Genomic DNA, 27,649 nt, shown 5'->3' with positions numbered 1-27,649 from the left:
TCCCACAGCTGGCAAGGGGCTGCGAAGGTGGGGAGAGAGCTGCTTCTGGAAAGGGCAACCTGCAGCTGCTGGCCGCTTGTCTTCACCTGCTCTCCAGGCTTTCCGGCACAGGCAGACCAAATCCAGCGGTTTCATCATCTTTGGAAATTTTCTGATCTAAGGAACCTGACCTATTTGGCCTCAGTGCTGAGCCCCCGCTGCCTGCGAGGTGAGAGCTGCCATAGTCACTGGTGTGCGTTGGGGGAAGAAATGCCAGGAACGCACGGGATACAGAGGTGGCACAGGGAAGCCCTTGCAGAAAAGACAAGCCTTTCCGCAAAATCCTGGTTAAAAGGAAATTCTCAAGGCTCCAAGCGAAAATTCAGGCCTTCATTTCCTGGAAGCGCTGGAGACTGAATCACATGGGTTCATTTCCAAATTCGTACGCTAAAAGCAACCTTCCAACCTTCTGCCGTAACAAAACACCACCGGTAACAGCGACCTAAGCGTATTATCTTCTTAAATCCGTTCCCACGGTGCAGGAGCGGAATGCCGAGAGAGAGCAGGAGGGGGCAAAGACGAAAACCGAGACCGCCTTCCAGGGCGCGCAAGACCGCTGGCCCGTCGAGAGAGCAGCGGCCTTTGTGCGCGGGGGCGGGCGGGCCGCCCGCTCGCTCGCTCGCTCGCTCCCGCGGCGGCGCGCCCCCGAGACACGCCGTGTGACGCTCCCGCCATCGGGGCGCGCGCACACCTGTGGGGGGCTGCGCATGCGCGTCTGCCCCCGCCCCGCGAAGCCGATCGCAGCCGCGCTCGTTGTCCCGCCGGCGGCGCCCCCTTTGAGACAGGCGGGGCGAGGCGGGCCCCGCCCCCCGCGCGGTGCCGGGCGCAGACGGAGCGAAGGCGCCATTTTGCGCTGCTGCGGGAGACGGTTTGGGAGGCTCTGGCGGGAGGGAGGCGGCAGCGGTGCCGGTAGCGATAGTAGTAACGGTAACAATAATAGCGGTAGCGATCGTGGGTGCAGTTGCTGCTCGGGACTAGCGTCCCCCTTCGCCCAGCCCCGTGGCCAGGACCCTGCCGACATGAGCGACGTGGAGGAGAACAACTTCGAGGGGAGGGTGAGTGGCCGTCCCTCCCCGGGCCGTGCTCAGAGGGGGTGACCTGCCCCGGGGAGGGAGGGTGGAAGGGGGCGCTCCTCGTCCTCCGTCCCGGCGGGGGTGGGGGCAGCGCAGCTTGTCTCTAAAATGGCTTCTTCAGGCGCCAGAGTCTTGACTGGGCCGTGGGCGACTCGCCTCCCTCCTCTCCCTCTCCTTTTTTTTTGCCGAGCCGGCGCTGAGGGACTGCCCCAGCACGGAGTCTTACTCCTCACGCTTCCGTCTCCCATCGCGTCTCTCCGCCCCATCCCCTTCCATCGGATTGCGGGCCCCGAGCTCTGGTGCTGTGGGTTCGCTTCCACACTGCTAGCGCAGGCTTTTTCTTTAAGCGCGGGGTTTCGAGCGCTGCTGTGGCCCGGTGCTTCTCCCCGCTTATCTCTTTATTTTCTTTCCATCCCGTGATCCCGAGCCGTCCTGTTGTCCCGGCCCTCTGTTGTCTGCCGGGTCTGGGCTTCGGGGTCCTTGCCCTCCCCCGTCCCCCCCCGCCGCGGGCAGTGCCGCTCTCCCGGCCGCGGCTGGCGGAGCGCGGCGCCGCGCGGTGTAGCCCGGGCCTCCGCCCGCGTGAAGGAGGAGGGACCGGGTCCTTTTGTGAGAGGTGCCCTGCCTCTCCTGGCTACAGGCCCGCCAACGGGGGTCTTTTTTGGGCCATAGCTTCTGCAGCCATCGGGGAGGTATGGCCTTCGTTGTTAAACCGTTGAAACTCATTGATCAGGCAGCTGAAGACTTTTCTTCTCTGAACAAGCTGCTGCGGCTTTGTAACCTTGTTAGGCCTGTTTCTCTTTTTCTCTCTGATTGCTGCGGTTTTTCATGTACACATATGACTAGTCCCTTCCATTTTCAATGTTGTTTTTTTTTCTTAGTGATGATCACGGCAAGCAGGAAGCTGCTTGAAACAGGAATGAAATGTGTTCTTTGTCATCACTCCATCGCTATTTACTTTTTTTAAATTTTGCAGAGATTTTTTTTGTTGTTGTTGTTCACTCCTTAAGAGGTGCTTTAGAGGAACGTCCAAGCATCCTTTTGGTGACTTTCTCTGATGAACCAGCAACAGCAGCTTTGCAGTTATATAGGCTTACTGCCTGTGGAAGCAAGCAATGAAATATTAGGAGAGTGGTGTCATATTCCAATGATTATTTTTACACCAATATTATACTTTTGTAGTGTTAGTAAAAAAAAAATACTTCCCTAGGCTGAGAGTGCTGTACCTGTCTGTGCAGTGACTGCTGCTGGTTCCTCAGGTGAGGTGAACAAAATCTGTTCCTGTGTTGATTGCTTGGACAAAGATGACTATGTAGCTAAGCTCTTTTCAGCTAAGTAGACTTATCTCTGAAGGGAAACCAATGAAGTCTAAGCAAGCTGGGCGACAAGTATGCTTTGTTAATTTTTTTAAATTTTTACTTCAGTCTCTCATTTTACAGTAAGGTCTTTTAAAAATTATTTCCTTGTCTGTATGCCCACTGTTGTTTATTGTTAGGAAATATTTACGTTAGATTCATCCACAGAACATTTGTAGTAGGTTCCTTGGTGGATCTGTTGTTCATGTTACAAAGCTGATATAGGTGTGTGGTTTCAGTATTTTTGCATGCCTTCTTCAGTATAACAGTAAAATAATGTTTTGAGAGTATTTGAAATCTGAAAAGTCCTACGTAGCAGTTTCTGTGACTGCTACTTCTCAGTTGACTTGTTCTTTGTTTTGTGGTGGAAAATTTACCTGTTGGAAAGAGTTGCTGACCATGTTGAGTCTTCATTTGGAAAACTTCTTTTCTCTCCCTAATACTTGAATTTCTCAATCAATCTAGCATGTGGCAGTGTCTTGTCTACTGATGTTTTTTTTATAAGTAATCATAATGGCAGGTGCTTGAATCATTCATAGTTTTGGGGTTTTTGTTCTACTAATGGAGAACATTCGTAAGCAGTTCTTTTTTCTTCGGTAATACTTTTTTTTGTTGTTGGCGCTACTAAAATACTTGAAATAAGAAATTATATTTCAGGATATAACATTTTGTGTGTCACTTTCACTGAAAGTGCTCACAGGCATAAAATAAAGCATGTTAAATTTGGGGCTTTAGTCTGCCATTCCCAGTTGGATGGAACTCTTGGTTCTTGGTGCTTCAGTTTGCTATATGCAGGCACGTGGAACTGAGAGAGTATGGCATAAGTTTTCAATGTGAGAAAAAACTGCAGAAACTGGAAGAAAGTTTGTAAAGAACATGCTTCGCACAAATAAGTATACTGAGTACCCTTTCAGTTCCCCTCTTCCCCTCCCCCTCGCCCCCAGTTTAAATACTAAATAGTGTGATGTGCTTCTAAAAAACTAAATGCCAAAGGAATAAGGGAGTTTTAAGTTCAGTTTAGGGCCTTTTATATTCTATCCCTGTTGATGCATATTGTCCCAAAAGCACTTCAGTGAAAGTTCTTGCAAGTAGTGATGAAGTCCAATACCAAGATGAAGGTGCTTATTGATAGGTATGAAGTTTTGTCTTAGATTAATTAGAAAGTGTCTTCCTGTTTTGCTGCTTATTTTGTGAAGAAAAAATGTTCATACATAAATAATGATAATTTGGTTAAATTTTTTAGTTTTCCTGTGATATGGTCAGGAATTTTACTTTTTAAAAAAAAGCTTATTTTTATCCGCATTTACATACTGCCTGTGTATATGTTTTGCCTCTAATTTATTATTTTAAAATTATAATGTTAATTTGGACAGGAAATTTAGAATAATTCTGGAACTAACTTTCCAATGAGATTGCATAATTTGTACTATTTAAAAACTTGCATTTCTAAAATGTTGAGTAAAATCATTGTAGAGTTGTTTGGGTTTTCTTAATTATGGAGCTCACTCATTTCTTTATTTATTTATATTTTTTTTCAAATGCAAATGTTACTCAAATACGCTCAGAATAATTAACATCTGCTCTGGTTTTGTATTATTTTGTTTCAACTTAAGCAAGTTCTGTATTAAGAATGTGGCTGGTTGAACAGAAGAAATCCCCCCTGCAAGCATGGTGGTTTAATTGAAAGAAATTGACAGAAGAATTAGAAATATAGTGGATGTGCTAGAGCTAAGTTTATGGACATTAAGAAGAAAAAAAAAGATTTTTAAGTCATGCTTCTTATTCAGTGACTTGAATTTTGGAAAAGTCATAGAATTTTGTCACTATTGAATGTTCTTTGTGAGCAGGTTAGACAAATGATGCTTTTTTATCTTTTGTTGCTGTCGGGTGACGGGCAACGTTTACTTCCTTTCCTATATGTTCAGTTATTTTTAATAACAGATTGTTGATTTGGTACACATTCTGTCATGCAAATTTATTAAAACATTTCCCAGAACAGTGAACAAGCTGGAGTCTGAACAAACCTGTACTGTAGAAGCTGCACTTGAAACTTTGATCAATTATTTTTTTGAGCTTATGATGATGTTTAATCTCTGTAATCTTTAAATTTTAGTAGTTTTGTACCAATATTAGTGTGGTATTTGTCTAAATAGATAAAACTTTATATCTGTTTAGATACATAGAACTGCAGATTGGTTGTCTTCCTTCATTCTAATGTGATGCCTCTTCCTGCTCTCAGCAAATCTCATAGTGATCTCTAGTAAAGCACTTCAAGAAATACATCATTTTGCATGTGAGCCATCTTATTGAAGGAAGTGTGCATAGTGCATACATATGCAAGTGGCTTTTGGATTAGACTAACTATCAATGTGTCTTGTTTTTGCTTCATGAAGCTTTTCAGATAATTTCTTTGGCTAAAAATAAATAAATAATGGGGGGGAAGTCTGTGTAGCTATTGCATTCGACTCCTTCTGCAGCGGCAATCTGCCACCTCTGTGGAAAGGAAGGGACATTGCTTTCCATACCTATTGAAATATAGGCATGACAGTATGCGCGGGCATTCTGTGTTCGCTTGGAGAGTGCTGTGGTCACCCTGTGTTGGAACAGAGACTTTTTCTTGAAGTAACTTTTTTTTTTTTTTTTAAATCAAGCTTAATAAATTCAACCATGTCAGCTGGGAAGACTCCTCTTTCTGAAAACAAATGCCGTTTCCTATCTTCCATATGTGATAAAGGAGTGACTACAGAACCCTTCTTGAAGAGGCATCTTTTCAAGCCTCAATGAGAAGATTAACTTAAAATTTCAAAAAGTTTATTGCTGAAGTTGTTTCTTCCTTTTGTTTCTTTTTTTTCCTTTTAATTGGAGCAGTATCATTGAGAAATGCATAAAGTTTGCTGATGTTGGTAACTTAAAATAGACTTGTCTTCAAGATAGCACAACTTACGAGTTGCTTTTTATATAGAAGCTTATTATGTATCCTAATGAAATATTTATAGAAGAACAGCTAATTAAGGGGTCAGTTTTATTTTTAGTATAGAGTGACAGAACATAATATAAAGCAAAAATTACTTAACTTTTTCAGGGAGTTTCCAGGGAAGTTGGTAGATTCCTGTCAAAACAGTGGTTAAATTGTAATCTTGTCCTTTCTCATAAATGAGGTGTCACTAAATTGTCAGTTTTGTCCAGTGAAGGTAGGCTGCTGTTAATTTTCTGGCTTTTTTCTCAATAGTTTATGTTTTTCTGTCCCCTTACAAAGTTGGAGTTAATTTATTTTTTGAGTTTGGGCAGGAGTTTTAAGCAGAATTTTTGTAAAGCCAGAACTACCATTTTGCTGACTTAATTATATTGCTAGGCTACTTGTCACCCTGTTGAGTCCCCCCTGTGTGTTATAGGTATTTCTTCTTAACAAGGTTAAATGAATTTCAACTAAAATTTCAGGGTGACTTAATTTTTTTTCCCCGTTTCAATTCCCATGTTTTGCTATAGAAAGCCTAATCTAAGCTTATTCAGGTCTTCAGGTCTTTTTATTTAGCGTCTCACTTTAAATTTTGATGGCCTTTCTGATATACTCTGAAATGGTAAGCTGTGAGATGAGATAAGGCATGACAGAAGTCCAGGACAGAAGAGTGGTAAAAAAGAAAGAACAACTTCGTCTTTCCCCTCCCTCCCCCCACCATGTTCTTTATCATGATTCATGATATCATGCTATCGTTCCACCCATGGTAGGTGGAATACTGAAAGAATCCTTCTTAAAGACTTCTGCAGTTCTACTTTGCATAGAAGTGTTTTGGATGCTTTCAAAATAGTAATTATATTGGAAAGTAGCATTTCTTCTGAAGGATGCAATGAAGATAAACAGTAGATAGAACTTTTATCAGTTGTACCAGTGTGGATGAAATGCATTGATGTGACTGACATTTGCTGAGCTGGATCGTCTAAAGTTGTTGATAGTTATTCAGTGACTGGGTTTGTGATCTAAGTTAATTGGGGGGGTAGGGGGGGCGGAGATATCCTTTCCATACCACTGTGTTTTGTGTTATTCCTTCTGGGAAGAGAGAAGGTAGAAAGGATAAAAAAATACTCCTCGATGCTCTCTTTTAAGTGCTTCTAGCTGTGCCTCTTCTTATCCATAGAGTCAGTAAACGAAGCTGCAGTCTTTAGATTTTGTGTTCAGCTACAATAATTTCTTTGGCTCCAAGTTCCACTTCTTGGTTAATCATTAATCCCATTTTTCCGGCACATACTTGAGGAAGCCACCGCATCTTATTCAATGAAGTATGCCATTGTGATTGAGATTTGGTTTTTTTGTGGTGGTTTTTTTTTTGTTTGTTTTTGTTTTTTTTTTGTTGTTGTTGTTTTTTTTGTTGTTTTTTTAAGGTGGGTTTTCTGGTGTGTTTTGTTTCATTGTTTTGCAGGGTTTTTTTGTGGGTTTTTTTGGTTTTTTTGTTTTGTTTTGCTGTGGGGAGTAGTGTTATGGATGGATGTAGCATTTGTTTTAAAGTGAAGTCTGACCTGAAGAATATTAGGAAGTTAGCTGACTGTCTCTTCCTACAGCCTGTAGTGACAGCGGATCTAGATGGTTTGACATGGTCGCAGTGAGTATCGGCCTGTAAGTTTGTAAGGGTGAAAGTAGTGACTGGACAGTTGCATAGTAAAGCAAAAGGTATTGAAATACATGATGTTTTGTAAGACAGTTGTGGGATGAGAAACTAAGGTTAAGAAATGTGGTCCTATTAGTGCCCCTTAAATGACTGGGGATCTTCAGAACAGAAAGATAAGAAAATGTTGAGGATCCACAGAGAAATTTTAGTCTTTTCCCTCTTAAGGAGTAGTTAAATTAAATTCTGTGATAATGATGGAGCTAAGATCAGAATGCCTAGATTGCTTAAAGACTAGTACAGAATTGAGAGATTTTAATGCTTTGGATAATAGAGGTGTTTATTTTCTCTTGTTAAAGATGATGTACCAAGAAAGAATATTAACAATTTTTCTCACTTATGTTGCAGAATGGATATAAATTGTTTATGCAGAACAATTGGGTCTGTCTGTGATATTAGCAAGCTGTATCTTAGTCTATATTGCCTTATAGTAGGAAGTACAGGAGGAAAATTCTTCAAAATCTCCCTTTGTGACTCGTTGAAGCTCTGAAGGCCTTAATCCCTGCCTGTAGTCTTGCTGATAAAAATCTTACTAGGTACTTTTTCAGTGTCATCCATAAGTCCTTGAACTCTTGCAGATTATTGTGATTCCCTTAGTCTCTCCTTTTGAAGCACTGTAGGAGATATAACTAGGTGATCTGTGTTGCATCAGAAGATGAGATGTAATTGCCTGCCAATGACAGACGCAGTATGCAACTGCTAACAGGTAATCTTTCTTTAGCTGCAGTTTATGTCTACAGTTACTTTGTTTGAGGAAGTTCAAAATTTGTAAGAACTTACGCTGTCACCTTTGTCACTCCAATTTTGAAGCGTGTGTTTGTGATTGCAGCCCCTAAACGGCTTAAACAGATAGTTCCAAAAGGACCTACGTGAAATGATGTAACGTTGTCTTTTGGCAACTTAATAGATTCCTTGTGATAACTGATACTATTAGAAACTCTGAGGGTGGTGTCATAAGATGCTTCAGTTGAATAGATAAGGACACTAAGTTAACTTTGACATTGTATGGGGGTGATTGGGTCCTTTGTATTTTTGGCACCTCCCAGCACTTTTGCATTGTGCAGTATCTGGTTTTTGTTTGTTTTGTTCGAGTTTCTGAAGTTCTTGTTCAAGAATTCATATTTCAAATGGAAAAAGCATGGACAACACAGTATCTTCATGAAGGGAGTAACTGAGGAGGGTGAATTCTTCGTCTTTTATTGAAGGATGTTTTCTTTTACTGAAGGATGTTTTCTAAATCTGAATGATGTCATGTTAAATGTTTTTCTGTAGTGCTGATCACTTTTACTAGGGAGGGAAGTGAGAATAATTCTCAGAGAAAGTGGTAACTGTTGCAGGGGATGAAGTGTAAAGGGTAGAATTAAGGAGGCTATCAAACAATGAAGAGTACAAAAATAGAGGTGAGGTAATTAAAAAGCATGTTAGCGGCTCTAAAAGGAAATGTATTTTTTTTATAGTGAACAGTGAATTTCAAGTGTAAAAATAAAGACACCAAATAAAATTTGGTAATATTTAAGTGTACGTACATCCCTTTATTTCAGTGACAGTCAGGTAGCTGTATCAGCAGATAGCCAGCTTAGTAAGGGTAACCTGTAATGTAGACCTGATTATATGATCCATGTGTCACAGCCAAGCTTCGAATTTGGCCTTCATTGATAAGTTTGACAGGCCTATCATCCCAATAGGTGATATTCTCTATGTGTTCCTTGTCCTCTTTGTTGAGGTAAAGGCAAAAGGTAGTGTAGCTGTAATGCTTGATAGTAAAGTGCCTCTCAGGTTCCATTTCCAGTGGAATTATTGCCTTGAAATATGAGGACAGCATCCTTTGAAAAGAACTACAGTCCGAAGTACTGAAGAATTTAACTGCAAAAGAAAACGCAAATCTGGTCATAGGTGGAGTAAGAAATAAATTCAGAAAAACATTGTGAGATCAGGCAGGATGAGAAGTGACGCAAATCAAAATATAACGCTTACAGGAGGGGAACTTGCTATGCGTTTTTTCCTTAAGAATGTTGCACATTTTTTGTGAAGTTACAGATGTATATAGCATACTATTCTGTAGGGGTTTTTTTATATATCTGAGCTCCCTAGAAATGCTGCTCTTTGTTTGCTTGTTTTCCTAGTTTTTCTTGTGTGCATTATGAAACAAAAACCTCTCCTGACTTTTATTGGATTGCTTTAAACTGCCCTATTATACATCTTGTTTTATATGGATTAAGTTGTATGTAAGGAAAACAGGATAACAATGGGGAAGAAAAAATAGGAAGAAAAATAACTTGTCTTGCGTGTATCTATATGCATGTATTATGTGAGTAAGTATGTGCATAGATAGATTTTTGACTGGAATTCTTTGGCCATTCTGTTGAACTGAGAGTGTCTTAGTAATAATGTGTAGAAGTAGAATTTGGGATATTCAATATTGAGAAGTGCATAGTTATTACTTGGGGGGGGGAATCACAGTTATTGGTATCAGTACTTTAATATATTTGTGCTAATTAGTTTTTAGTGTATCTATTTATCTTACCAAAAAAAATCTGAAAGGGGAGGAGGGTAGCTTTGAAAAACACAGTAAAACACTGAGAACTCAGTAAGCTCATTGTTAGAACGTAGACACTTATACAGTTTTAAAGATTTTTTTTTAAAAAAAAAAAGTTGTTTTATAAAATAGTTTCTTGCACTTTACCTGCTGGCTTTTCAATTTGGTAGATAACATCTGAACTCCAGCAGAGTTTTATAATCCCCACGTGCTTAAATATACTAAATGTTCTTTTTCCATTAAGGTTAATGTTCGTGAAGAAATTGAAGAGTTTTTTCCAAGAATGTGGAAGATAAATCAAGATAAAAGAAGGCTAATGAAAAGTATTAAAGATCAGAAAATTAAAATTGAATGGGGGAAAAAATTGAACAGAAGATTGGTCAGATAGAAGCACTTGAATGTTTTTTTAAGGCTATAATGAATTGTTTGAATTGGGGAAGAATACACGAAGTATGAAAAATGAAAAACTCAATGAAGAATGAAGAAAAGTAGAAAGCAAGAGTGAAGTAGAATTAAAAGAATCTGGAAGAATGAATGGGTCCTAGGTTAAGTAAATGTATGGTTTATGTTCCAGTGTCTGTATGATCAAGTTGTAGATGAATTTGCATGATTACTTAGTTAATAGAGAATTGGTGATCTGGTTCAAGCAGGGACCTATTTGAGGAAAGCATACAATATTAACAGTGGGTTAGCAAAATGAAATTTGTTTTGGAGGGTATTGCCTAACCATTTGTTTTTCAGGAGCAATCAATATAATAGAATTACTGTACTTATAAATGTTAGGAGTTAGGCATTTATACAACCAATACCATTTTTAATACTGTCTTTTTTGTTAGGAGTCTCGCTCCCAGTCAAAATCTCCAGCTGGGAGTCCTGCTCGTGTAAAATCGGAGAGCAGGTCAGGATCTCGCAGTCCATCAAGGGCTTCCAAACATTCGGAATCGCACTCTAGGTCAAGATCAAAATCAAGGTATGTCCAGGAAGTTATTCATGCTAATTCAGTGTTACTGCTTATGCCTGTTCTTTTGGTACATCGATGAGCTGTCTTTTCCCCTTGTTATAAAAAATTATAAACCTTCTGGGGTGTATTAACAGGACTGTGTTATTTTGCACATTAGGGGTTATATAGGTGGACAAAGTTGGGGAAGGATTCCATGAGTACTGAAGCACGGTTATGATCAGAGAAAGTAATATAAATAGAAGTAGTAATGTAGAAACCACAACTAAAATTTGTAGGTTTATCTCTTCTAGAGAAGAGGAAGGGGTTTGCATCTCAATTCTGTAAAAGCTTATGCTTCTTTCGCCAAAAATCTTTTTTGGGGAACTCCTGTGTGGACCGCTTTTTGGGGGGTGGCACTGGGGAGAAAAGTCAAGTAAGAACTGCAGCAAACGTAGTCTGTCGTTAGATAATAGGAGTAAGCTCTGTAGCTGTTGCAAATGTTGTAAGACACCACTTGGGGAGGTTCTTGATATTCCTTCATTGGAGACTTTAAAAACAAAATCCAAAAACTACGGCTTAAATTGGGCGTGGATAGCTTCATGACTTACAGGAGCTTTAAGATTTAAATTAATTTTTTGATGCTGCACATGTCCTCCTCCGTGTGTCTGTGCACCGAGGCAGAATTTTACAGTTCTCAGTTGTGAGAGAGCTTGCTCACAGTAGAGGAGGAATGTCTGGGTTTTTTTTTTTTCTTTAACATGTCATAAATATTACTTGGCTTATACTGCCTATCTTCTCTCTTTCCTTTTACCATCATAGTGGTGAAAATGGGGAAAGCTACCGAATTCTGCTTTAATCAACAAAGAGAGAAATGAGAAAACAGCATTTGTAGCTCTGGAGGGGGAAGAGGAATTGCATAGTATTATGTTGTTCCTCCTCCCCAGTTCTTGGGAGAGATCAGTAATCTGTCTTCTCTATTTATACGCTTTATACCAGGGCAGCCAAAAAAGACTTACTGTGCTCTGAATTCCCAAAGTTCAGCCTAATGTTATAGCTTCTCTTCTTGCAGTGAGCCAGATATCTCTTTAGCCAGATAACTAACAGCCTGTTGTTATGATATAATGCCCATATAAAATTATGCAATTTTGATGAAATGATGCCTGTTTAAAACTGAGCTTATTGTTGGCTAGATGTCTGCAAAGAAATGCTTGAGGAGTTAATCAGGGTTTTTTTTGATTTTGAATAATTTTCAAGTCTAAGTGAGCTTCGTTTGTAGATACTGCGGCACTGTAGTGCTGCTAGATCTTTCAATTTTTCAGCCAAGATAGTATTTTATAGTGTGGCATGTCTGGTTTCTGTGTCGTTGTGCAAGTGTTAGTTACATGTGTAGCCAAGCTGATATAAGTTTAAACTTTCAACTTCCTGAAAACTGTCATGAATGTAATCCTTATTGTATGCCAGAAGCACTCTAACAAAGTTAAAAATCTACGAAGCAGGTTATTAGAGATCTGCACAATCTTTAGATGTGTAAAGTAGAAGAAACTTAACTGTTTTAACTGTAGAGAGCCTCTTAAAAAAAGATTTTTCTCTAGGAAATGTAAGGCTTACAATTCAATACATGATGTGCATATGGCCTAACTAAAAGCTTTCTCTTTGTTGAAGATCCAGGTCCAGAAGACATTCGCACAGACGTTACACTCGTTCCAGGTCCCATTCCCATTCTCATTCCCATAGGAGACGTTCTCGAAGCAGATCGTACACGCCAGAATACCGTCGTCGAAGGAGCCGTAGTCATTCTCCAATGTCCAACAGGAGAAGGCACACTGGCAGCAGAGTATGTCATGTTCATCAAGGCTGAGTATCAACAAAAAATTGCCTGCGTCAACTGCCTACATCAGTGTAGTCCAGGTTACCTGCAGGCTGAATTTGACCTACTGTCTTTTCACTGGAGGATATGGCAGTTGCCGGGGGGGAGGCAGCAATCTCTGTCCTTACAGCTGGACACTTCATTCTTGGGCCTGCAACTGGCAGGGCAGTTGTAGAAATTAATTGAAAACGATAGCACTGTAAGTCAGTATGTGCAGATGGGGTGACATCTTCTGCTTCCCTCTGCTCTAAAAGTTGAACCCTTCTGATTTGCTTTTTGTTGCAGTTCCAAGTATATGTACCCTCCACAAAACCGAGACCTTTTCTGTGCATGCTTGCAACCTGACAGTATTGATAAGATTGACTAGAGGAGCCAAAGAATAAAATTATCATGTGTTTATTTGCTTACAACATACAGCATGTTATGTTTGAATTTTGCTTGTGATTTCATACCTCTGAATAATTAATTGGGTTTAACTGGAAGAAATAAACCCATGTGTTATTAGCTAATACGTGATCTTAATAGACTAGGAAAATTTACAGTTATGAAAAGGATCAGTAAGCCTCTCAAAATGTAAATTAGAAGTATCTCTGTATGGACAGGAGGGAAGTATAGGTATACCAACCAAGATCTAAGATACTAATCTGTCATTTGAGAGATTTCTCCCAGTGGCCTTCCTTCTAGTCCATTTCAGTGCCTTAGCTTCTGCTTCCACATCACTTCAGGCTGATAGGAGACACAGTCTGCCTCTTCCTTGGGGAGGACGAGGGTACTTTTCTAATCCTTTTAGTTTTAAACTGGTTTAGTTTCTCTGAATTTTTCACTAAACTGGTCAAAAAGAGTATAGTTTTTTTGCAGGCTTACCTTGGTGAAGCAGCTCACCGGGACCAGATAATAACCAGTGTGAGGGAGAAGACAAGAGTGCATGGAAAAGGGCAAGACTACAGCAATGCTAATGTGCAGTGGCTAAAGCTGTTGTGAAGCAACATTCATAGTCATGCTTTTTGTGGATTTTTGCCAGTGTGTAATCATGATGTAAATATGAATCTAATGTCTTTGAAAAATTGGCAGGAATAACAACTTCAGAAGGGTTAGCAGATTTTCTGGTGAAAGATGAGTGAATCCACTTTACTACTTTAGAAATATTAGAATGTTTTGCTCTGTGAAGAAGTCTTTTTGCCTTGAAATGACTTTGTGAAACACAAAACTTGTTTTCACAGTGAATTTCACTCTGATTCTAAGGAGTAGTTCTAATAGTGTCAAAATGAAACTCAAATCAACCAGATTTTAATCCACTAAATAACAAGGTCCTAAAGACACCAGGAAAATTGGTAACAATTTTGCCGCTTCTGATCTTCTTGAGAGAACTTGCATACTGTGTTGTATAAAAGCTGTCTTTTAGCCTTCCCCAGTCAGTTTAGTCCTTCCAGTGGTGATGTGGCTCTCACTTGTTGCTTAGGGCGCACAGACTTATTCTCCATACTTCTCCTGCCACAGAAAAGGTAGTAGTGTAAAGGGGATGTAAGAAAAGGACAATACTAATTTGTACCGTGTGGATGGACTTGTCCAAACAATTATTTAAAAGACAGATTTCATTAGACTCACTAGAGTTACAGTAATAAAAGGAGTATAGCTGTTAATGCCACTGGATTATCAGATAGGTTTAGTTTTTATTCCATATTTCAATCTAAACCTGTATAATTAAAACTTTCAAATTACAAACTGCCAGGTTTTTTTGTGCTCTTCAACTATAATGAAGAATGGTAGAAGATTCATGTCTTAAAACAAAAGTTTGAACTTTGTCAAATGGAAAGAAAGACATTTCAAATATATGAGTAGTTTGGACATCTTATTTTCACAATGGATTCCTGAACAAAAGCTCTGAAAAGAACATGACAGAAGATCTAAACCTGTTTGTTCTTTGAATCAGGCTGCCCTTGAAAGGCAAGCTCTGAGGCATAAATTACTGTGCATCACCAGTGGCTTTAAAAATCTGAAACTGAAATACAAATTTGTGTCAACTTCCAGTTACTATTTTAGCAGAAACATTTAATCCTTATGCCTGTTACTGCATGTAGTATAACAGGTGCCAGAAGCTTCACTGAAAAAATGTTAATTTTGGTCAAAATAGTTCTTGCAGTGGAATTGGCATTAGATTAACTCTCTGGAATGTAGAGAAACTTTAAACCTAATAGAGAAGTTGTACAATTTCATGTTTGACTTCATTTAATTGAAGTGAAATGTATTAAGCAGATCTGTATCCCACATCACGTTAAAGAATCAAGAGTCTTGCCCTAGAAAAGTGTGCATTACTTTTCGATTACAGTTTCGCAGAACTGGTCTTCAGCATTTGTTACTGTCTAGCTGAAAGAAGCTGGTGACTTTCATCCATTTTACAAGTGCACAAAGATAAACTTCCAAATACAAATACTGACTTTCAGTATTGTTTTATAGGAAAAGTTGGAGGAGGAAGTTTTGATAGAAGCTAAATTTTATAGTTCAATTGTCTGTGCTTAGGGGCTCAGATGTATTTAGTGTGTGCAACTGGAGGCAATGTGCGTGCTCGAGTACCAGTGGTGACCATGCAGAAAGGCTGAAGGTGGGAATTGAGGCTGGCTGACCTGTTCTTAGCACAGACTTGTATGTCATGTCTGCAGCTTGTTGGTGATTCCAGCGTGAAATACTAACAAAATAGGTTCCTGTTATTCTATAGCTTTTCTGTAATCAGAATGCTTAATTTTTATCAACTGAGTTTTTCACCAACATGAGAAGTTTGTCTTTGTCTCTTTTCTAAAATAAAAACAAAGTAGTTGCTTTCTGAAACTATCTTACAATTGGAATGATGACTGTTGAAGTATTAAGCTATGTAATAAACTGTGTTTAGTTTTCAGATTAGAATTTTTAATTATTGATAAATTTTGATATGAGAATGTGTAACTTGTTTTTTATAAACTTAATTGGAGTTGAACATTTGTCTTACCAGGCTAATCCAGATCCTAATACATGTCTTGGAGTGTTTGGTCTCAGTTTATATACTACTGAGAGAGATTTGCGTGAAGTCTTTTCCCGATATGGACCTTTGACTGGTGTCAATGTTGTTTATGATCAACGGACTGGACGATCAAGAGGATTTGCTTTCGTTTATTTTGAGAGAATTGATGATTCTAAAGAGGTAAATTCATACTTTACTACGTTTAACAGGTTTGCTCTTTGTGCATTTTCTTCATGAATAATCTCTGGGGAGAAAAAAAACCTAAAGTGTCTTTTGAGTGCATATTCACTAGCAGGTTCTCACAGTGAGATTAATTTAAAATATTTTGGTTGAACAACATGGCACTTTTAATTGGATGAAACATTTTAATTCAGTGTTCAGGTGCTTGGGAAAATTTTGAGTATGAGCTGTCTGTATTGAGCACTACTGAGCATTGTGCTTTGATTTTAGTCTGTTACTTCAAAATGAAAGCAAGCATTTAGACAGACATAGAAGCCTCCTAGTATTCTCGGTATATTTTGAAAGTTAATTTTTCAAAGTAGTTTCCTGCATGTGTCAAAATTCTGAAGATTCTCTTTACTTTCCATTTTCTTCTCTAAAAGCATGTAATTTGAAAAGTAGAGGGTTTTGTCTTGATTTGTGCCTTTGCTATTTATACAGATAGCTGTTTACAGCTCGACTGAGTTGATAGTATAATTGATCTGTAAGGAAAGAATTAAAGAATATGAAGAGCAGCCTGTATTATGGTTTACCACAGTAAGCAGTACTTATTTTAACCTGCGTAAGGAATCCTGTGAGCTTTACTACATTTACTGAAATTTGTAGATGAAATTGCTGTTAAAAGTAAAGACACATCCTTTAAAAAAAAAAAAAAAAAAAAAACTTTAAGCCTTCACCGTGGGGTTATCTCTTTCTTTTGGGCACACTGAGTCACAAACTTCAAGCATCTTGTTTATGGACTAATAGTCTTGGGCAGATGTTTCAGATTTGCTGTTTGATTCTGTTTACATCAGGTAAGTATATTCATAACGCTTGGATATGGCTCTTCTCACTTAGGATTGAAGGGAGGGAGGGTGACAGCTGTGGAACCTACTATCAGTAGCTGAAAAATGAAAACTGATGCTATTTGATATTTTAATGAGTAAAAATGTTTCATGGGTGAGTTGGTTGGACTAGACTCAGTTCTGATCTTTGCTTTATTTCTGGTATGATGCAGCAGAGTCAGTTTATGGGAAGAGTGGGGTTTGTAGATGTATACATGTGTGGTTGTTGCAGGTTATAGGCGTAACTAAAAAGACACAAAACTTCCTTTACTGTCCCTTCTCTTGTTTTCTCACTATCACTTTGACAGATTGCGAGAGGAGTTAATGGAGTGGATAGCTGTAAATCCATCTTTAGTGGCCTGCTGTCTTCTAACTTTTAGGTTTTTATTTCTTTGCATCTTTCAAAATCCGTGGGATTTTGAAAATGTGACTGTTTTGTAGAACATAAGGTCAAAAATACTTGCACAGTATTTCTTGTCACATTCATGTCTATTTTACAACTTCATACATCTTTAGAAGTAGGAGGCTTTCTTAGTTGCCATAAGCAATGGTCATGCATGACACCATGTATTTCTTAAAATGTTCCGTGTAAATAGCATGAAGTAATTTGTTTAGTATAAAGCTGTTTTGGCAGATACTACAAAACTGGAATGCAAAGAAAAAAAAAATGGGATATTACTTGCAGACAGAAATACAGAAATAAAGATAGCACCTTAAGCAGGAACTTATATAATTGGGAATGTAATTAAACCCATTTTTTTCCTACCCAACGGGCTGGTGCATGAAGAAGGGAAAAGGATGCAAAACCTACCAACACTGGGAATTTACGTAACTGAAATACTTTGGCAAAGAGGACAGGAGAAAAACTTGTTTGTCTTGATTTCATGGGCCTTGAGGACAGATTTGAAGATGGCAATAAGTGGCAGCTAGTGTAGAAAAAGGAGTTACAGCTATAAATGTGAAACTTTGACAGGCCCTGTAGGAGAACACTGAAGGACATGAAGTAATTCTCTGTGTGGAAGATAGATCAAATCTGAAAAGTTGAGCGTGCATAAAAGCAATGACACTTACATTGCTTTTGTTCTGAGTAAATAACTTTCCTATTAAACCAAAAAACCCCCCCCAAACCCCCCCCCAAAAAAAAAGGAGAAAACAAACAAAAAAAGCCCCCAAAACCCCAATACCCTAAGCTTCTGAATAAAGGGAATATAAAACTCTAGGTGAGATGTTGAACTAAATTGCGGCCCTCTTAAAGCAGTCAGATGGATTAAGTACATTTAGAACTCTACCAAAAAAATGAGAATTTCCCATTATCTTCACTGTTGTCCTTCCAAGAGAGGTAACACTGAGAAGCCTCTCAGCTGACATGCTCTCAAATGCTGTTAATATTAAAATTCAACACCAAATGAAATGTATTTACATTTAAACTTCTGTAACTTGGTTTAAGTTAGGTCAGTATCAGTATTGTGTGGATTCTGTTGCAGATGAAATCCTTCAGGATCTCTGTCATCACTGGTTACCATTCTTACAAATTGGATCAGTTATTGAGCTCATTAAAATATTCCTGTGTGTCAAGATTCTGAAACCAAGCGATGCAATGTTTCTAGCTCCTTGTGGTGGTAAAGGTATTCTGAATTGTCAGCAGGCTCAATGCTGTGGAAGTCCATAGACAATGTAAAATAGCAGATTTTTTTAAAGGTGATACTTTGCAGTGTCCTAAAAATAATAAAGGGGCAGTAGTAAAGTTTCCTTTTAAGCTGTTTTAGGCTTTCAGAACTTCAGATTGATTATGACACCATATCAGCCTTGTCGTTAGCTGTTTATGATCATCTTGGTTATGAAAAGGAGCAGAGATTTAGCTGTTGATAACTACTAGGTAGAACAGCTAGCTCATCACAGTAGCTTCAGTTGTTCCACCTTAACATCTTTTTGGTGTGCTTGTTCAAGACCTGTTTGAAAAGCTCATATATTATCTACCTTTTTCTAGAGGAAAGGGTATTCTCTTATGGGTGTAGTGGTTTTAATTTTTTGTGACATTATGTTGGGGTTTTTTACCAAAAAAAAAAAAGACTTTTCTAAGTAATATTTGGCACTGCATTTTTGCCTTGTGTGTTGCAGTGTCTTGTCTTATGTTGGCCACCCTTCTGCTAAGTCTTTAGAACCATGTGTAACATTATGCAAAGGGCAAGATCTATAAATATCTGTTGAAGACCCGTTTTACAAGATTAGAGTTCGTTCTTGTATATTTCTCCGTATTGTCAATGCTGGCACTGAGCCAGTGTTGTAATACTGTGGTTTTGCAATATTTTTGCTAAATTGTAGAGGATATTCACCAGCCCATCACATTAGGAATTTCTTCCTGTGTTCAGAAGAACACAAACCTTTATGTACAGGATAAGAGAAAAACAAAAGGTGGGGGGACTGATTATCTTGGAGTTAACAATAAATTGACAGGATTATTTGAGTAAGAAGTGTTGGCTGTTCTAGGGAGATGATTCTTACTACAGTTACCAGGGATTTCATAGGCCAATGTGCAGCTCTTCAGTAACTCAGAATATGAAGTATTAGTTGTTGCTTAAAGTGAGGCTACTGTGAATGTACTCTGTTTCTGTAGCAAGAACTCCCCTGAGAAGCATTAGCTACAACAGCTGTTGGCAGTACAGAATTTTCTGTTTTCTAATGCTAATTATATGCTCTTTATAGTAGTGACCATCTTTCAGAACAGTTTTCTGAAATAGTATTCATTAGCAATCATGACAAACTTTATACAGGCAAACTGAACTATTAACATAATTCAGTTGCCAAAAACTGGAATAACAACAGGGTTTTTCATTTTAATTTGCAAGGCATTTAATCTCTGGTGCAAGCAGACCAGCTTAGAAGCATCATTATTGACCAAAACTTCTCCCATAGCTTGTTGAAGAAATGTTTTAAGTATTGTTTGTGGTATCAAACAGGACCCATGATAAAACAGAAAAGAACACAAGAAAGTCTCAAATGTTTGGAATTACAAGTTACTGACTTCTGGAGACTCTGAAATACCATGAAATTGCTAGTACTGGCAGAAACATATCCAGTTACTCGTTCTGGTTCTCTAAAATCCTGTATTTCTTGATTTGGAAACTTTTTAAAGTATGCTTTAAAGAGAATACATTTAATCAATACATGTTTAAACTCAGAAATTTGTATATTAAACATCACTTACAATATTTGAATAATTTTTTAAAAAACAAAATCTCGAACTAGAGAATATAAATTGACTCTTGTTCAAAGGTGAAATGGAAACTTGAATTCAACTTGACACACTGCAGTAAGTGTGAAAAGCTGGGTTTCTTAATTTATTTTTTCATCCCCTTGGATTTCTTACTTTTTTTTTTTCAGAGTGTTCTTTCAGATGTCTTCATTAAATCTAGACCTGAACTACTGATATCGGTATACTGGGGGGGGTGGGGGGGTGGGAAGGTAATTATGTCTTTCATCCCATGCTGTACCTGTGATACAGTGGAGATGATGTTTTTATGGGTGCCAGTAAGGACAATTTGGGAAGGACTTGAGGTAAAAAACAAACAAGAAACCAAAAAAAAACTCAGTGGAAAGTGTCTTCTATGCTTATTTTTAAATCATGAAAATAGCGTTTTCAAAACGAGTCCCAACGTAAATTGCTCACATTCAACTGTTCAAGTGTATTCAGTCGGTACTTCACTAATTTCGTGGTGATGTCATGTTATTGAAGTAATTCAAAGCAGCTAGGTGCAGTTGAATTGAAGGCTTGATGATTTTTTGTACAATACAAATGGTATATTGAACTCCGTAGTAGAAATGTAAAGTGACTGACATCAGCTCTGCCAGGTCAAGTTCTCTTCCCTCCTTCCTTCCTCCCCACACCCTTTCCCCAGTGACCACAGTGCAGATTGGAAAGATTTCCCACATTGTTTCCTTGTCCAGCCTGCTCTTTGTGGCATTATCCAGACTGAAAGATTGTTTAATTTCTTTCGAATGAATTATTGATTGCTTAACTACTAGCAGTCACCTGTGTAAGTTTGTGCATGCAATTAAAAGTTTGCTATTTCCAAATTTATTTTACTCTACCTAAATGCTAATACATGTAGAGAACACCATATAGTGTAGTAAATAGCAAATGAAATTGAAACCTGTTAAATTTAATGCTTTATTTCTAATTGTTTTGAGCCACTGGAGGCCGTGATCCTGTAGTTTGGGAACTGCTCATTTTATCAAACCACCACCTTACAGATAATAATTTGTAGGAGTTTTGCTATTACAGATAGACTGCTGCACAGTGAAAACTGTAATCTAAGATTGAATTCTTGCCTGTGTCGTTCCCCGTCCCCATTCTCTCTTTTCTGACTGCAAACATACAGATATGTATTCTGGCCTACAAAGTCACTTTTTCCTTAAAATTTGCAACCAAAACTAATAGTGCATGTTTATAGGAATCCTGTTCGCTTCCTTGCTTACTGTCATCTTGTGAAAGCCATGCAAGTCTGTTAACAACATTGAGATATTTGGAAGAAAATACAGGTTGAAATGAAAATGGACTGTTGACAGTTAAAGGCTCCTGAGAGTGTATTGTGTGTCTTAAACCCCAACGTAATTTGATTTTTCTCTTCAAAATGTTTCATTTGATGGTCTGGAAAATACACTTTTAAACAGTATTTGAGAATGTCTTCTGCATTGTTAGAGTGAATGTGCGATTTTTTTCCCTTTGGCATTTAAATGCTCCTAACACAGCATTCATGCATACCCCAAAACAGCAAGAAAAGCAAACTGAAAATTGTTTTGAATGTGACATGCTAGTCTAATAAAACTGTACACTCCAAAATTTTTTATAAACTGTTTGAACTTTTAAAGAAAACACAAAAATGCCAGTAATTAGAATTACTAATATGTGTTTACAGCCTTTGTACAAAATAAGCACTGTTGTATCACTTGTTTGAAACCAGGCTTCCAAATAGGACTTTTGTCATATTGCAGCAGTCGTTAACTGATAATGTCAAATTAAGTCCTTTGTTTCAAAGACTTGAGATGTGCACATGAAGAACGATGCATAGAATTTGAAAACCTCTTTGGAAGGAATTTCCAGTTACTAGTGACTGAATGTGAGTGATACTATCAATTATTGTTGGATTTATAATGGCTTATTGTAGGTTTTGGCTTTTCTGCATTTGGGGGATGCAGTCAGAACTGTAAAAGGCTTTGCTATGTCTGTATATCTATGAAAGATTGTTACTATTTTAATTTCTTTAGTTGGCAGTTATTGCTGACAGCTGTTGAAAGCTAAGAAAATTAAAGTTTTCATATTGGGTAGGTCATTAGATGTTGTGACCAGGATGTCTGAGATTCATGCAGACTGGTAACTATGAACTTTTATCTACTGAAGTGTAACCCTTGGTACTTCCAAAACAATCAATCAAGTCTTCTTAAAATTAAGAATTCATCTTGCTGATATGTTCCTCTTCTCTGCTGCTCCCAATCTCAAAGAAATCTTCCTCTTAAGGGGGTGTTTGTTCTTTTAACTGAGACGCATGTACCAGATGTTCTGGATTTGAGGTGGCTTCTTGTCAGCTAAACCTGTTACTCTGCAAGTTGTTGACTGGGCATAAAAATGCCATGAAGCAGAAAATTCCGTACCTTTCGCAACACCTTGTACATTGCTACATTTCCATTTTTCATGATGAAGCTAATTTTTCAGCCAGCTATTTGCAGCCTTCGTTTTTGGGTTTGTGCACACATACATTCCTAGGATGTGTGCACAGATTTATTTTCATTTAGATCATCCTTTGGGAACCGGACATTAAAAAGAAAGAAAGAAAAAGAAAATTCTCAAGGCTATGAAACTTAAAGCCTAAGGATCATGTTTTGTTCACAAAACCTACTTTAGTGTATGTTGGAGGACTTGAAATGCTCTTTGATTATGGCTTGCAGTTAGCTAAATGTAATTTTATTTTTGTATGGGAACAGAACTCACTAGGTGGCGATATAGCATAGATATAAACACCATTATAAGAACACAAACTAAGTGTAGTAAAATAGTGGTAATTCAGCCACCCAGTTTGGGAACATCAGTTAGTTAAATCATATGTCAGGTTTTTGTTTCCTCCTCTATAACTTATCTGTTAATTCAATAAGGTTCCTGTTAGAGGGCTGCAAAAAAAGTTATATTTCTGAATAGTTGTTTGTTTCGTTATTTGAAAAAATAAGAGAAAAAAATGCTTTGGTTAGAGGCTCCTTCATGTGTTGAGGCTGTGTATTGTTGCTCACAATTTAATAACAGCAAAGCGGTTGTGTTCTTTAACTCAAGATTTTAACAGTGTCTCTTCTCCACAGATGAAAAATGAAAATAATGTATTTTGGGCTAAATTCTGTGCTTAGTGTCACGAATTAGGTGGTGTGTACTAGTATTTCAGAGATCCTAGAGCAGCTGATGAAAGGATCAAAAACAATTTAATAATTTTATTTTAATGCAAATTTTAATAGCATTTAAGTCTAGCATTAGCTGTTTGTTAAATTCTTAAGGTTGTGTTTTTGTGTGGTGTTTTTTTTAAAGTTACTGTTGCATGAATATAATTCTCAAAAGTACGCTGTGCTCCTTTGAAAAACTATTTTCATGATTTTGAGTTTGTGAAAGGCCATTGTATTGATTCTCAAAGACCAGAGAAGCTGGGGCTGGAACACCCAGTGAGCGCGTGCAGGGGCTGCGGGCGGGTCTGAAGGCACAGGCTTCTCCAGCACAGACTGTTAGGCGTATCGCTTTAGCGAGCTGCTATTGTGAGAGTGAGTGGGGAGGAAGGTTGTAATTAGGTATCCATGTAGGCTGAACCCGCCATTTTACTAAGCTCTGCTGGAGTAGGTCCTTGTAAGGGAGATGGCAGGAGGCTGGGAGAGCATGAAATGGCAGCCGACTAGCAGTAATCCGGCCATATGCACCCTACAGGAAGCCACTGTTTTGCACAGCTTTTGTATCCGCCCGTCCCCTCTGGGTCAGAGGCAGCAGTAGGAAAGATGCACTTTTCAGAAAAAGCTGTTTTGACTTTCAGGTTACCTTTCTGATGGGTAGAAGATGAAAGTCTAGGGAAAGTGACTGTGTTGGTGGTTAGCACCGTGCTCTCTTAACAAGGGATTGCGTGTCACATTTCTCCGGCACCCCAGTGCAGTCCTGTAACACTGCCGGCAAAGGGGCCAGGGACGGAGAGGAGCCATTCGCCACAGTGGGGCACTAGTAACCAGTCTAAATAAAACAAGTTCAGGGCTTGTTTTTCTGATGGAAAATAATGTGATTTGTACATAGCCTTCCATAGTTACCAGTAGGTTGCAGGTTTCACATCCCTGTTCCTGGTCTCTCCTGCAGGCAATGGAGCATGCAAACGGCATGGAGCTGGATGGCAGGAGGATTCGGGTGGATTACTCAATCACCAAGAGAGCACATACACCCACCCCAGGCATCTATATGGGCAGGCCAACACAGTAAGGAGTTCACTCATTTCCTATAATGTGACTAAAATTGATTTAAATTGAATGTTTGTAGTCTGGTTGAAAAAATAGAGCTACAGATACTTTTTTTTTATTATTCTAGTGTTATACCAATTGTATTTTATCACAAAGTTAATTTAAAGAACGTTTTACTGTGGTTCACCTATACTTTTAAATCCTACTGTAGTTTATTGTATCTTTATGTATAAAAAAATACTGAACCGGTTATTTAAAAAAAAAAAAATATCTCCAGCACAGTCAGTTAATGCACCCTTAACTTACTGAAATACTAAGGTGCCCATTTGCCTTTGATTTTGATGGGAATTAAGCTTAAATCCCTGGTGGGCTTTCTGGGTTTTTTTGGTGGTGCTTTTCTTTAAATGTTTCATTGTTAGGTTGTTTCATGGCATAGTCTCAAGTGTCTGATTTACAAGAACACTTACAAAAAACTTTTAAGTAAGTTAAATCAGGATGAAAAGTAGATACCTGAAATGATTATTTTTTTTTTTTTTAATAGCAGTGGAGGAGGTGGTGGCGGTGGAGCAGGTCGTCGCCGTGACTCATATTATGATAGGGGGTATGACAGAGGATATGACAGATACGAAGAATATGATTACAGATACAGGTACGTAATTTTTATTTTATTTCTGTAGAACAGTGGATTTGTTGGAAAAACTGAAAGGTGACAAAAAATGTTACTCAGTTTGTAGCAAGATTCTGCATACATGCTTGCTGTGTCTTAGAGCCTCATTACATTGGGGTTTGTGGTATTAAAGTAGTAATCTTCAGTGTTAATGTAATTCGGTTTTACAGTAAACAGTTGGGCAACGGGTTCATTTTGCTACCTGAAGGAGGTAGAATATGTGCCATATGAATTTAGTGGACAGATAGAAAGGCAACTCGTTTTTCTATGCTGTATATAGAACCAGGGACAGCTGACATGCAGTGCTGTTTAAAAAGGGGTTATTTGTAGATGGGATTTTTAATGCTTGACATTTCATAACCATCTCGCTGTTCTGAAAGTTATCTAATTTCAGAGAATGTTGTTCAACATGAATTGTAGTCATCTGTAAAAGCACTTCATGTGTTTGCAAGGCTAGTGAGACTTTATTAAATTCTGTGTCTGGGAATATCTTACAGTTTTAAACACATCAAATACAGAAATATAAAAGCATTTGTTAAATAACTGTAAGCCACAGCCAAATAAAGCTGAAATCATTCATGCAGGCCAAGTCTTTCAGTGCTAAGGAAATGGTTCTGTTCTGTAGAAGTGATGTGAATAAGGCTTCTTTCATAATGGATGTTGTTGGGTTTCTTTTTTAATTTCCTTTAAAGGAGACGATCACCATCGCCATATTATAGTCGATACCGATCACGATCAAGATCCCGTTCCTATAGTCCAAGTAAGTAAATACAAGTGAATAAATAGAATCTGGATGGCTTAAACCTTGTTGTTACTAGTATTAATTGATCAGTGGAAATTCTGAATGTGAAAGCAAAATAGCTGGGCACACTAAAGCTGAGTTGTTGTGTGTACAGTTTATAGTAATTGTCGTCTTTTTTTCCAGGGCGCTACTGAAGATCAGAAGAGTTACAGTTGAGGACGTGATTTTTAAATACAAAGTTCGGATCTTAGCTTCCCTACTGCTTTCCCTCCCTTCCTTGTTCTCCATCCAGCTCTTTTACAAATCCTTGGTTCATTTAGAATATACATATTTTTCAGTTGAAGTATTCCTGTTTTCCATCCCTCCTTATTGTAATACTCTTAAATATTGTAATTGTTGTAGTTTTTGTGTAGTAAAACATCTTAAGTAAAATGAAATAGAGAACCCAAAGTGCTGATACATTTTGGAAGTCATTCCTATTTTGTTTCTAAAACAATTGGACTCCTGACTAATCAGAAGAGAGGATTGATATTTTTAAAGCTTGCATGTCATATGTAATATACACACTCAGATACTTTAATATAAACCTGCATTTCCAAGTAACTTGTTAATCTTTCTGTTAAAATGTTTACCTATTACTTTGATAAACAAGTAACGACTTTGAGCCTTTTCTGTAATGACAGATTTACTTAGATAGTCATGAACCAGAGGATTATTTTTTTTTTTTTGTCAGGTAGTTGCTTTGAGTGTAGACTATTTGAGCTAGAGCAAAATTTGATATTTGACTGACTGGGAAAATAGATCCTTGTACACTCAAAATAAAGGCTGTGTTTTATAGATAAAGTTTCTGGACTGCTACACAGTGGATAACCTTTGAAGATAAACCTAAAAACCCTGGGGTTTTTATTGTACTTGGTTAAATACTTCCCCTTAATCGGTGCAGGACAAAAGATATTTATTGAATGTAGCAATTAGTTATATAATTTGCTGTTCATGTAAACAACAACAAAACCCACCAACATTTTGGTATTGCAATAATGATAAAGCAAGTTTTGTTTCCAGGCTTTTTTTGGAGTTTTGCAAGTACGGATGGAAAAACCTACAATTACATGTAAACCTTTTTTTCCCCCCCCTCAATAAAAGTTAATTCCACTGAAATGTGGTTTTTTGTCTTTTGTTCTGCTTTTCATGTCAGCTTGGAATGTAGGTTAAAATAGACTTGATGCTGCTGTTTGGATGATACAGTCAACGTTTATGTGGCTTCTCAGGAGCCTTGTCTTCCCTGAGGATCAGTGTGTGTTCTTACGGGATGGCTAAGCAGAGCGGGTAGTCCAGCTTTCTCCTGTGCCATCTTTGGCACTTGCTGGAGCTGTGGTGAGATAGCTTAAGGAGAGAAACACTGTTGACATTGTTTAGATTTCTGGCAAGTTTTACTCTCTGAAATAACTCACCATGTGGCTGGTTGAATGTCAATGTTGGCACAGCAAAAGGAATTGGACTACAAAGCTCTCACAGCAAAAATCATTTCATCCCGATTGTCAGGGAATGCCACCAGAGGAGTTTGTCATCATTTTAAGAGGCTACGCCTGTGAAACATAATTTTGTTAACTATTTCTGAATGTCGGTGCCAGGAACTATTTACAAATCATAGAACACAAACACATCCAACTCTTTTAAAGCTTGATAAGATACGCCAGGAGAAACTAGTGACAAAACAAGTTCTAACCTAATGGTTGTTACTCAATACTTTTTACCCATTATGTTTTATCTATAAATTGTAGTTGAAAAACTCTTAGTAAAATCAAAGTAAAGGACCTGAAACACAGAAGTTCAACAAATAACCTTCCAACTCTGATTTTAGTGGGGATCCAGACAAATTAGGAAGTGTTAAGAAAATTGTCCTCTGTAAACCAAAAAGCTAAAGTCCAATCATGGACAACTGTGGCTATTTTTAATTTTGGCTTTGTTATTGCGAAATTCAAGGTTGTGGTGTGCAGAAATAGTGAGGCAGCTGGATGGAAAAGCATGGGAAATAGCTGCAGGGCTGGCGGGGGGAGGCATTTGGGCTTGGGGAATTATGATAATAGGAAGCGCGCGAGAGAAGTGGCTCCTTCTTGCCAGGTTATGGCATTTGTGGCCTGTAACTGCCAAGGGTTGAGAAGTTGTTATTAGGTAGAACGCAGTGGTTCAACAGATCTGTTGCTGGAAGACAAAGCCAGAAAGGAGCGTCTCAATCCTTGGCTTGGAGATTTTCTTCCAACAGTTAGACCTAACAG

The 27,649-nt window shown here is 38.3% G+C and overlaps 1 protein-coding gene across 2 annotated transcripts; it reads left to right on the top strand.

Annotated features, from left to right (window-relative positions):
• The first annotated feature begins 843 nt into the window (after positions 1–843).
• On the top strand, positions 844–26,525 carry TRA2A (transformer 2 alpha homolog). Of its 2 annotated transcripts, none has more exons than XM_063325010.1 (8): positions 844–1,094; positions 10,495–10,628; positions 12,261–12,432; positions 15,449–15,637; positions 23,867–23,982; positions 24,509–24,613; positions 25,324–25,391; positions 25,557–26,525. In XM_063325010.1, exons 1-8 carry the CDS (start codon positions 1,059–1,061, stop codon positions 25,565–25,567), a joined length of 831 nt encoding a protein of 276 aa, XP_063181080.1. In that variant the 5' UTR covers positions 844–1,058; the 3' UTR covers positions 25,568–26,525. The 2 variants fall into 2 exon arrangements, with proteins under 2 accessions (XP_063181080.1, XP_063181079.1); XM_063325009.1 differs by having other exon boundaries at positions 846–1,094; positions 24,506–24,613.
• Positions 26,526–27,649: the final 1,124 nt, after the last annotated feature.

This window comes from Chroicocephalus ridibundus, chromosome 2, assembly GCF_963924245.1.
Source record: "Chroicocephalus ridibundus chromosome 2, bChrRid1.1, whole genome shotgun sequence".
Lineage (NCBI taxonomy): Eukaryota > Metazoa > Chordata > Aves > Charadriiformes > Laridae > Chroicocephalus > Chroicocephalus ridibundus.
The sequence above is the reverse complement of the archived record's forward strand: the minus strand, read 5'-3'. Positions and strand labels throughout refer to the sequence as shown.